Source organism: Archocentrus centrarchus, chromosome 9 (assembly GCF_007364275.1).
Source record: "Archocentrus centrarchus isolate MPI-CPG fArcCen1 chromosome 9, fArcCen1, whole genome shotgun sequence".
Classification (NCBI taxonomy): Eukaryota; Metazoa; Chordata; class Actinopteri; order Cichliformes; family Cichlidae; genus Archocentrus; species Archocentrus centrarchus.
This window is the reverse complement of record NC_044354.1, coordinates 15,176,356-15,188,510: the sequence shown is the minus strand read 5'-3', so window position 1 is coordinate 15,188,510 and position 12,155 is coordinate 15,176,356. Positions and strand designations below refer to the sequence as shown.

Genomic DNA, 12,155 nt, shown 5'->3' with positions numbered 1-12,155 from the left:
AAAATGAAGCGCAAGAGAGTTGGCAGTCTTTTCTTCATGCATGCAAAAATCTGTAGCTTATTAAGTGAAGATTAATAAAGTGTCAAGAAAAATCCTACAAGGTGTGAGGCCAAAAGGTAAATGCTGTGAGTTATTGCACTGCATTGCGGCTATGGAGAGGGGGAGCTGTACCCACTCTCGACAGCCACCGCACCCTTCCTCACATTCCACAGAGTTCATGTATAAATCAAGAGCAGTGTCGCCACCTCGCACACAAAAGACTCTCTCATTTCCCAGGCCTGTCTCATTACAAACAGGAGCAGGAGACCCGCATTTATCTTAAGATTATTAATTCATAAACACCAGAATTATAAAACTATGTATTAGGTTCAGTATCACGAGCAGGCTTCTGATTAAACAGAGCAGGCCTTTGCTTTGATTCTTAACAAGAAATCCTCCCTTTCATTTATGGGTTGGTAATATTTTGAAATATTCATAGATTTCTACAATGTTTCACAAAAAAAAGATGGTAGCTACATTTTTAATAGGATTTCTTAATGAGTCCTGGTGACAAAAGGCTTTCATGACACATCAATTAAAAAGCAGGTACCTGTTAAATTTATATCACAGAGGCTTCCTTCTCTTGGTAAAACACTGACATTGGACACACTTTGGCTGACATTGTGAGGATTTCTCTCCTGGCACGACTGCACCGCATCCCTCCCCTTTAATCCAATTTCACTGCATCTGATAGATGGCTGTGTATTAATGGGATCAGCAACACCATCATTAAACACCAGAGTTGGATGACAGAAATTACTTTGACTGCTGTCAGTGTGCTGTGACTGCAGTCTGTTGTTAAACAGTGTTTTTGGTGTATTGACTCTTTTATTGATGAGTGTGTACTCTGTAAATGTACTTTTTCCTAAAATATTTACATCAGTTCTAAATGTGACTGCTCAGTGCAAACTGAACAAAGCTGAAGCTGGCAGCCACGAGAAGCTACAGACAGGTGCCAAATTAAAGGAAATACCAATGAAAGATCCACTCAGCCATCCATTTTTTTTTTTTAAATTGTTTGCCTATTCAGATCATTGTCCTGCTGCATAACCCAAGTGTGCTCAAGCTTCAGGGCATGAACTGATGGCCAGACATTCTCCTTCAGGATTTTCTGGCAGAGAGCAGAATTCATGGTTTCATCAGTTACAGAAAGTCATTCCAGGTCCTGAAGCAGCAAACTACCACCACATTTGACTCTTGGTATGTTCTTTTTATGAAATACTGTTAGTTTCATGGCAGATGTAACAGGACCCAAAATTTCCAAAAAGTTCATCTTTTGTCTCATCGGTCCGCAAAACATTTTCCCAAAAGTCTTAGGGATCATCAAAATGATGGCATGATGTGTTGCTTTTTGAGATCTTTTACTCCACTTCACTTTGTCAGACTTCTATTTAAATGATTTCTTGATTCAGCAGGTCTGGCACTAATCAGGGCTGGATGTGACTAATGAAAATGAACTCCCAAAAGATGAGATTAATCACAGTTAATTCATGATTTAACAAATGACTTTCACATAGGACCAAGTAGGTTTGGATAGTTTTTTGTTCCCCTTAATAAATTAAATAATTTAAAACAGTTTTTAAATGAAGTTTGATGATCTGAAACATTTTTAAGTGTGAGAAACATGCCCCTACCCCCTACTACTACTACTTTATTAATCTTTAGAATCTTTTATGCATTTGCCAATCACAGCTAATTTCACTTCATACTATGTTTTTACCCAAATAAGCAATGCTTCCTTCTTCTTCTAATTAGACATCCATTTCCATACATCTATGCAGCACTGAATTTTTAGATTCGATTACCAGCTGCTGGATCTTTGCTGCAGTACACAAGAACAAAGGAAAGGGATACTGCTAAAGCTAGCTAATCATAAAATGACTGTATTCCTTGATGGAGTACAGTATCACTTCAGGACTTGAAGATCAGTATCCTACATGACAACCTGTTGCTCTTACTGAAACTATGATGATAAATGAGAAGTCAAAGGCTAACAGCAGACAGTAAGCCAAATATTGTATTCTATGGGAGTGATTCTCTGTGGAAATGACTCAGCTTTATCCAGCACTGAACCACAATAGCATAATAATCAGCACACTCAGACGACACCTATAAATAGCGCAGCACTGAAAGAGGTGAGGGTGGAGAGGAAGGTAAAGGGATAAAACGTGCACAACAAAGCCTGCATGCAATGAAGCAAGAAAAAGACAAACTTATTCCAGAAAATAGGATGTCCTTTTATTTTCAAACTGGTATGAAGACTTTAAAAAAAGATACTTTTTGTATCAAACAATCACAAAGGTAATCTTGAGGGAGTTAAGAGTGGTAAACTACAGAAGGAGCATTTTTTATATATATATATACACACACTGATTTAGCGATGACTGAAGAAACCCTGAGGATGGTTGTACTTGAATGGCTTCAGACGATTTGGACCCCTGAAGTCAAAGAGACAGACATGTCAGAGAGAAATCTTTCACCAAATGTATGTAAAAGTTTAACACTTCTTTCTCTAACTGTACCTGACAGTGCGCAAGCACATCTTTTCACGGGGGAACTCTCGTGGTCCTTCCACACTGTCATCTTGTCCTTCCGTCTCCAAATAAACATCCAGGCAGACGCACAGTCGTGAAATCTGATTGGTCAAAAGCTGGTGTCCAGGACGTGGTCCTTGTAGTTCATTTTTGAACACATTAACCTCACTCTCCATGGCCTATAAAGTGAAAAAGAGAAGTTAGAGAGTGAAATATTCCATGTATGTAGTAATATAAACTAACATATTGAAATACGTACTCGAAGGTTGTCATCAGTGCGTCCACTGCGCTCTCCCTTCCAGCTCAGAGAGAGGGAGAAGAGAGGAGATATCTCTGGGTATCTTGGACTCATCACTACTGCAGCATGGAGACGAGCTGCAAGGGATACAGACGAGTTGGTATATAAAACCACACCCAAATCAAATAATCAGTAATATTCAGTTATGCTGTCAGTGATTGGATTTACCTGTGCCTCTTTCAACCACTCCCATAAAGTACAGATCAGTCTCCTTTGCCAGCCCAGCATCAGTCACATGACGTGTATATGGCAGTTCCTGCACAAGAAGAAAAATATAAAAATGAGGTGCACATCAGCTGCAGTTCTGATTAATGCTTTCTTTACATTTGATTGCAATTATGACAATTTTTTTCCCACATACCAGGTACTCCTGGTAACTGATTGTGGTCCAGCGTGCTAAACGAGAGATAATTTTGGCAGGAAAGAGGTGCTGACACTCACTGGAGATGGGGATGATGCTGTGCTCTGAGGACAGGAGCACAAACAAATGTAATAACCTGTTAATTAGGACAATTCAGTGTGCAGGGTGGTAAATAAGTAACATACCCAAAGAGGCAAACTGTCTGTGCAAAGCCAAGCGGGACTGGACTCGTCCCCTCAGCAGCTTCATGGTGTTCTCCATGTGGCTCGCACTTAGAGAACTGCCCACACGCACACCCTAGAAGGAAATGAACACAAACTGACATTATACAGTTGTAGCACACAGACTCTGTGTATACTTGGATGATACCTGACTTCAGTTCACACCTCCGAAGCGTCACTAGGAAAATGAAGCCCTCCGAGCTTCTGAACCCACATGTAGGGATGGCCCAGCTCCTCCACATAATCCGCAAAGGAAAGGATCCTAAAAAGAAATTACTGGTTAATTCAGCAAGATGTGATCTAGTACACACCACGTCATCCATGTACACTAGTTCCTCACCCGACTTTATCAAACTGGTAACGATTAGCTGGATTGGGTGTTTCTCTTCCCTGGTCACTGGTGTAGAGACAGCTGAGGAGAGTGTCTGACTTCAGGAGCTCACTGAAAAAGAAGACATTCGACTTTCTAACAGGCCCTCAAGGTCACAGAGATGGAGTCAAATGCTTATGTTTATACACACTTACCCTCCACTGATGGCTGTGTTGAGGTCAGTGGAGGTGGACACCTTGGTCTTGACAGTCATAATGTTCAGATTCATCAGGTAGTAGAAGTAGAGATGGAGTAGACTGCCATCTATGGATACAAGGAAGACAATACATGGTGTTACACTAATGCACTTCTATCTTAATCTTATATGCTCTCTGCTTCATCTTTTTATTAATGGTGCCAGTGATAGCCCCTCTGGGTTTATAGTACACTGCACCGTATTACAGAGCATTAACAGGCTATGACCATGGCAGCAGCTAGCAGAGCCTATGGGATACCCATTATGCCGATGGTCATCGTTCTTGCTCCACTCTCTGCAGTCACAGTGAACTCAGTGACACACTGTCACTCACTCACACCTACACTGCTCACTTTTTTGCTTTTACTGCACTAAATGGAGTGCTGCAGCTGGCAGCAGTGAGGATAACTGGGGGAAAGGAGGGGCTCTAAAAATAAAAGCAGAAGTCAGACAAAGAGCAGTGATGAGAAAATCTGCTTACAAGATGTTGTAGGTGCTGCAGAACTACAAGGCTGCAAGCATACCCCCCCCCCCCCCCCCCCGCCCTTCCTCCCCTTTCGGTAGTGTTACGCCTGCAATGCAGATCTCTCTATAATCTGTCACTGTATTCCACATATCGCCAGCAGAGGGAACACGAGGGTCAAGTGGTGTCATGTCACAGCCACAGTTGCTTTGTTTCACATACCATCTGATAGGTGTACAGTTACACGGCACAGCATATATGGTCACTTTACAAGGGCTGTAACACACAGGCATGCAAATATTTGGGTTGAAGCATGCAGTGTAAAGACAGGGAATGGTTCTGCTAACAAAGACATGACGCATAGAGAAAGAGTTACCTTTACACTTCAAGTCAATGCCTAAGGACAGAGGGTGTCTCTTTAGCATCTCACGCCTTTTATCATCCAGCTGGCCACCTGCAGTTGGCCGCCTTCTCTTCTGTCAAATGGACAATAAAAACCAATGGAATCAGAGGACAAAAAATGGAAACAGGTGCATGTTTGACAATTTAAAAAACAAACAAACAAAAAAGATCAAATTTCAGTGATACAGTATCTGTAACATTTTAATCTGCTACAATTACATGATAAAAAGTGTAAATTCAGAAAAAAAAAAATGCTGAAAGGAAGCCTGAAAAGAAAATGGTTTCAGATGAGTTCACATGAGGAGATGAAACAAAAACAGACACTGCTTTTGCAGTCAAACACAAACCTTGGATCAGGTTACAGTCATCTAGCTATTCTCGGTAAATATTTCCAACACTTCCACCGGCACTCTGGTTGCAGGAATTGATCAATAGCTGCCACTCAATGCACGACAGCCAGGGCTTCAGGGAGAGCTTGTGTGTCCAGTGCAGTGATGGGTATATTAACAATTGCCCTCACTGACCTGAGCGTGGGTGTTTGCAAGTAAAGCAATGCCTGACACTCACCGTTTTCTCTTGCTCCTCCTCTGCATCAGAATCACTCTCATCATCTGAATAAAGCCAGAAAACACAATTTGTTTTTTTTTGTTGAGAATGAATCCCAAAATGAGTCATCTAAGTGGAATGCATAGACTGAATGTGTGTCTTTGTACCTTGGGAATCTTCTGGTGGTTTGGACAGGGCTTTGGCCTCATCCACATCACCACTAATGGAGACATGCAGGTTCTTGTCTGTAACAGAAAGAAAAACAAATCGACCCCAACTTCAATCATATTAAAAATAAAAATAATATTTTGTCCTGAAAAACAGCATTGTCTCTAGTCATTACTTACCACAGGCCTGGCCATAAGCATTTGCTTGAACAAACAGGACATAGAGGGGTGGGGGCAGGTGGCGAGCAACCTCTGTCTGCTTCTGAGTCTGTTCAAAAGGCATGGACAGGTACTCCTGCACCGGAAGGGAGGCCTGTGAAAGAAGAAAGAGCGGACATACGAGGCATACAGCGTCAACTGGTGGCACAGCAGTTAAAAATTCAACTCAAGGAGCACAAAACTACTCCAAGCTTATCTTTACATTATGAATTATAAATGAACAACACAGCAATTATACCTGCATGATGGCATTGAGACCTGGCTGCAAGCTTCTCAGATGCTCCTTCTTCACCTCAATGCTCTTCTGAATTGTCTCCTTTGAGGCTAGTGATTCCTTGTATTTCTCTGCCAACCTGCATCCAACAATAAACTTTTAACAAGCGTTCTATGTCCCCATTATCCAACAGTAAAAATTCGTTTAACACAACTTGCAGCAAATACTTTGTGCATGCACAAATCCCGCACTCTGCTTTAAGGGGTTTTTGTACCTCTTCCTCTGTTCAAGCTCCCAGTCCAGTCGTGCCAGTGTGAGTTGGTGGGGGTCATTTTTTGTTAGGTGAGGCCTGGAAATTTCTGGCGGTGCCTCCTGGTAAAACTCTTCTTCACTCACCAAGTCTATTTCTTCATGCTTAGACCTGGGACAGGGAAACAAGTAGTTCATTACCACTGTGATACGTACATTTCTAAAAATCTACTTATAAACTAATACTGGAACAAAGAAGCAATGTTCTAATGTTTCACTGGAATTTCAAGTTAGGAAAATTAATTAAATGAAATCCTTTTTTAAACTAACTTGAACTCCAGACACTTGCTGATCTCCTTCTGAAGATGCATAACTTCATACAGCAGGTTTTGCAGCTGAAGGTGCAGCACATCGACTCTCTGTTTTGCCTGAGGGAAGATTAAAAGAAAAAAAGATTGCTAAAGTTGATTTGCAAACACTTAATAAATATATCCTAAATTATATGCATAGAAAGAGAACCAGGATACACTAGTGAAGATTAATCGAAAAAGTATTAGCACTAACAAACTAAACCCAAAGGAAAACAAACCCTGTATGCTGAGAGAGGCAGCTGCTACAGTTAGATGTTAAAAGGAAAACCAAAGTGCTCAGTGGTCAACTTTGGTTTCAAGGTCAGCACAAAAGAGACTTGATGCAGCACTTTTTTAGTAAGTGAATGAAAATGTGACTGTAGGGCATTTAAAACTTGCATGGCAGTTACCTCATGTGTCTGGTCTCTGCCTTTCTTTAGACGCATATGAGCAAGTCGATTGAGCTTTTTCAGATTCATGAAGTGGATGCAGCTCTGCATACGTCTCTTCTCAACCTCTGCACACTGAAGGAGATATACAACCAGTTAGGCTTCATTATTATGGAAAAGAGACAGAATAAATGTTGTGATGCATTAGATTTACGAATACTACAAACTATACGTGTAAGGTTTCTGCTGTACAAGAATGATTAGCTTTTAAAACAGCCTATAATAATACACGAGTTTGTATGTACGCATGCTTACCCCCTCCTTAGCTCCGTTGGCCTTAAGCTCTTGGATCTCACTCATGAGACTAGCCAGACTCTCACATGATTCTTTGTACAGGAGGAAGTCTTGCTGAGGGTCCCTGCCATCAAGCTCCACCTCCTCATGATAAACACGCACATCCTGGCAAAAAAACAAAAAACAAAAACATCAGTATGTTCAGGATAAGATGCCCCTATCAGTCTTGGTTAACCTTGATATTCATTTCCCTGCTGTGAGAAGTCTAAGTGTGACTGAGTTGAATATGATTTAAAGGCGATATATTTCGCCTTTTCTCATTTATTCTTTAATATATTGTTTCAAATACTGACAAACTTATGAAAAAGTAACCACTGAAGAAAAACAAAACAAAAATAAAGCATAGGTATTAAGCTGCTCCAAATAACTGATTTCACAATTTTTCAAATTTTGTGGTGAGCTGACATCAGCTTATTGCTTATCCATTTATCCATCCATCCATCTTCTTCCACTTATCCAGGGCTGGGTTGCGGGGGTAGCAGCCCAAGCAAAGAAACCCAGACCTCTCTCACCAGCCACCTCCTCCAGCTCACCCGGAGAACACCAAGGTTCCCAAGCACAGTTTTTCTTAGATTGTAGACAGCTGCAGACTGAACTCTTAATTTCTAAGTTGGAATTTATGATTTTGCCAAAATCTACATTATAAAACACAGATCAGCAAAATACAACCCTGGGGTCACAACTGGCCTCTGGACCATCTTAATTCTAGTTGAGAAACTCTGGGGACTGGATCATACGGCATAGGCCTGTTTCATATTATATCGTTCACGATAATTCCAGTATAAATTTTCACATAACATACAACTGTCATCTCCTGATAGCTTTAGGTTCCCTAGCTTGCACAACCAGGAGACAAGCCCAGATTTGTCTGACAGCAGTGTCAGCCTCCAAAACTGATTTAGTAAAAAGGGAGCTACTTCAACAACCTCCAACAAAGCACAATACTTTGCAAAATATGCAAGGAATCTGTTAGCGCTAAAAATGGAAACACCACTTGGGGGAAAAACACATCCAAGGAGCACAAGCAGAGTATATGAGGAGGAGATACTAACAGCTGGTGATGTTCAACCCAAAGTTAAACAAATGACTCAACCAAGCATTGCTACCTGCACATGCTAGTTGTGCTCTATATGACAGGAAACACAAACAGCGGATGTAAATAACTGATGTGGTTACACAGTGGTAAAGGAGGGCTTTAAGCAACTCGCTAAAATGTTCAACCCAAACTACAACATCACAGGTAAAAAATATTTTTTAATTTCAGATTTTACAATATTGTGCAGCTCCAGAAGAGTTACAAGGTTAAGCTACTTCTGTTATTGTTAAACTAAAGTCTAAAGTTTTGGTGTGGCTGTGGTTCATGAGGTAGAGCAGGTCATCCAATAATAGGAAGGTTCATGGTTCGATCCCTGGTTACTCCAGTCTGCATGCAGAAGTATCCTTGGGCAAGATTCTAAAACCTCAGTTGCTCCCAATGTCTTCGCTGGTGTGTGACTGTGTGTGAATGTTAGATAGAAGGCATGTAAATGGAGCAAAAAGGCGCCTGTATGGATTGATGTTGTATGAAGCACTTTGAGTGCTCCAGTAGAAAAGCGCTATATATGAACCACTCTATTTAAAGCATTAAGCACTACTGACTACTATTTAAAATTTTCAGGGAAAACACTATCTGAGCTACTTTTGTGCTTAGATTTGACTTCTGTGTCATAACTATTGCATCACGATGCTGGCACCTTGTTTCAACTGAATCACACTGTGAATTAGGGAGTGTGTCATCATGACAGTAGCTCATTGGAAAATGCCTTTCATTTTGGTTGCACTAATAAATGCTGCTGCCTGCAAGCTGCAGTCAACTGTTGCTCAAGCTGTTGCTCAGTTTTTTTCTGCATTGTCAGAAATTTCATTAATTGCAGATTTACTTGAAATATTGTGAAATAACTTGGAGGCTATACTGCCCAGCCCTAATCCAGACCTAAGCCCTTTCCTAATCTCATTTAGGCACACAGGTCATAACAGAAAACCATTTTAATTTCACCTTCATTAATCTGACTAGGTCTTTGTTCATATTTTGTAACTCTGAATATTTATATTTTAAGTGGAGATTTTATGTATCAAAGTGATCAGATTGACACAGAAAAGTCAACATTTTCTGACTGAAAGATTTCAGTTTGGGGGAGGAAAAGGACCCAGGTTTATTGTAAACAAATCAGTCAGTTACACAATAACAGTTATACAACAATTTAACACACTGCTATGTGTTACTGTTAAGCTGCTTAATGTGTGGCTTTTTGCTGATTTTATCTATGTCACTTTGGCCCCCTGAGAAAAGAAAATGTTAGCCTACTCCTGGTGTAGAAGATGTGTCAAACGCAGAAAAGCTCAGTATTTCACTGAATCAACAGTTTCTATAGTTTCCAATTGAAAATCTAATTCAGGTAGAACACGTCTTGGTGTAACGCAATTTTTAATTTTATTAGCATTAAAAAACACGCACTGCTTAGCATTTTAGACTCTTAAATACGTTAATTTTAAGATGCAATACCGGTGTTGTGCCAAAAAGTGATCGTCTGCCATAAAGTGATTTCCAATGTTTCTGTGCTTTTATGTATAATGTCTTTGCTTATATTGGTGAATAGGGTGTAGTCAGTATGATTTATGAAGGGCTTATATATAAAATTAAGAAATGACCTGTTTTTCAAGTATGTTTATGACTCATTATTAGACATTATAATAAATCCAGTCCTCTTTGGTCACTTAAAATATCTTTATAGAGTGTAATGTTATATTTGTTGGGTTTTCTGCTGCCCTCTTGGCCAGATTTCTCTTTAATAAGACATTTTTAAGATAAATGACAGTTTTTACCCTGATAAATAAAAGTCACTGCCAAAAACTGATTGCAGCTTCTACCTTGTAACAGAAATGTTGTTTCTCGCTCAAAATGACTTGATATCATTCACGAGAGATGTGTTTGACATATTTCCCACACATTATAGATCAGCAAGTAATTTACAACAGTTTAAATACAGGCAATCATTTTCTGGCAATTACCGGAAATCACTTTTTGGCAGACGATCACTTTTTGGCACAACACCGGCCAATAGCCCCTTGATAGTGACGCGGGTGATCGAGGCCCTGAGCTTTACCTGCTGGTCTCCCTCTCCGCGACCCCGCTTCATCTCCGGGGTTCCTCCTTCACTTCGGAGAACCTTCGACTTTCGTTTTTTCAGGGCGTCCGACGACATGGGTAGCTGGATAAAAAGTGAATATTTAATCTTACTACCAAAAAAAGACAAATCGTGAATACGTTTGTTAGCATTTTAGCTAAGTTTAGCATTGTGCTTGCAGTAGCCGCAGTGCGGTAGCTCAATGGCTAACAATCGTTAGTTTTCCCGCTTATTAAACCACATTGCACATCTTACACGTTAAACTTTGTTCGATTGTATTATTATATATAAATATTTACATACCTTCTTGGTGCAAAACTGTGTCTAATATAAATCAATCACGAACAAATACACCAACTTCCACCATAAAATGCCGACTTCTAACGGAAGCCCAGACGTGCCAAAACACGTCAAACATCCTCATTCTCGCTCTGCCTACCGTTTTCATTTCACATCATATCGGCAGCTCCACCTAGTGGCGTGGAGTGGCATGACACTGCATAAAACAACAGTGTTATTTTAATGTAATAATAAAACATTATTACATGTGAGTACAAACTTTATTTCAATCTAAATTTGAATTCTAATGAATGCACTCAGCTTGAACACTGTTCTGTAGAACATGAGCAGAGAAAAAAAAAACTTCACATCATAAACAGATCCAAGATCTGATTTTAAAAATGAAAGCTTTAAAATTCCAGTTTATCAGATATCACTGAGATGTCCTCTTCACTTTCTCCCATCTATCTCCATCTCTGAGTGAACTTCTCTCTCTTTCTTTTCTCTCCCTGGAAATACAGTAGCTCTTCTTTTAGCTACCAAACAAACTGTGTTACAAACTGCAGACACTTTGTATATTTGCTCATATTTGTTGAGCATTTAGAAAAGTTGCATTTAAAATTACCTGCAACAACACCTCCCTTTATTTTTGCTCCTCTTCAGCAGCGCTAACCGCTGACTACAGCACTATAAATAATGCAGAAATTGTATGGTTTTAACTCTTTCATATCTTTGTATGCGATAAACCCCGAGGATGGATACGCCAGTACGATCGTCCCTTAATGTGTTATTGTTCCTTCATTTAGGCTCAGATCGGTTTGATGTTTGCACTATGGAAACTAATCACTTCCATGTTCCAATTCTGTTCATTATTAAGCAGCCTTCAAAGGTATTTGCCAACTGTTTCAGCAGCATCACCTCACACTAGGATACATAGATGGACCTTTTCATTGGTTTCTTATGCAAACAATGTAATCAATTGGTGCTGACATATTTTCCACTGAAAATCACCTAAATTGGTGATCATAGGCTCTATAACGGATCGGAGCCCCCCTTCACAGCAGGAGGATCCAAACGGATCAGGATCACAGATTCAGACTGGATAAGGCCCAGATCCAGTTCAGGCTCCAGTCATTTTCCAGCTCATCCAGTCTGGATCCATTCGTAAGGGGTTCATTGTCCTGACATGATCTGCATTCTTTTATTAAAATGTCTCATTCTGCCAAAATGTACTGAAATATTTAAAACCTATAAAGCTGAGACATTCATTATAACACGTTTGCTTTTATTGGTAAAACTTTACATTCATTACAGACTTGGATGCTCTGAATGTTTTCAGC

The 12,155-nt window shown here is 40.0% G+C and overlaps 1 protein-coding gene across 1 annotated transcript; it reads right to left on the bottom strand.

Moving 5' to 3' along the window:
• Positions 1 to 2,276: 2,276 nt before the first annotated feature.
• thoc5 (THO complex 5) lies at positions 2,277 to 10,967 on the bottom strand. The gene is made up of 20 exons (XM_030737560.1): positions 10,840 to 10,967; positions 10,516 to 10,620; positions 7,334 to 7,477; positions 7,040 to 7,153; positions 6,610 to 6,707; positions 6,305 to 6,451; positions 6,055 to 6,169; positions 5,778 to 5,910; positions 5,598 to 5,675; positions 5,452 to 5,495; positions 4,859 to 4,958; positions 3,979 to 4,087; positions 3,794 to 3,895; positions 3,619 to 3,715; positions 3,418 to 3,529; positions 3,233 to 3,336; positions 3,040 to 3,127; positions 2,833 to 2,948; positions 2,562 to 2,752; positions 2,277 to 2,477 (listed from the first exon to the last, which is right to left on the bottom strand). The coding sequence occupies exons 2-20, from the start codon at positions 10,612 to 10,614 to the stop codon at positions 2,414 to 2,416; spliced, it is 2,055 nt and encodes a 684-aa protein (XP_030593420.1). The 5' UTR covers positions 10,615 to 10,620; positions 10,840 to 10,967; the 3' UTR covers positions 2,277 to 2,413.
• Positions 10,968 to 12,155: the final 1,188 nt, after the last annotated feature.

Coding starts and splice junctions, on each gene's coding strand:
- thoc5 (XM_030737560.1), bottom strand. CDS start 10,614: ATGTCGTCGGACGCCCTGAAAAAACGAAAGTCGAAGGTTCTCCGAAGT. Junction 4,959..5,451: donor AGGAGGAGCAAGAGAAAACG/GTGAGTGTCAGG, acceptor TCCATTTGACAG/AAGAGAAGGCGGCCAACTGC. Junction 3,530..3,618: donor TTCCTAGTGACGCTTCGGAG/GTGTGAACTGAA, acceptor ATTTCCTTCTAG/GGTGTGCGTGTGGGCAGTTC.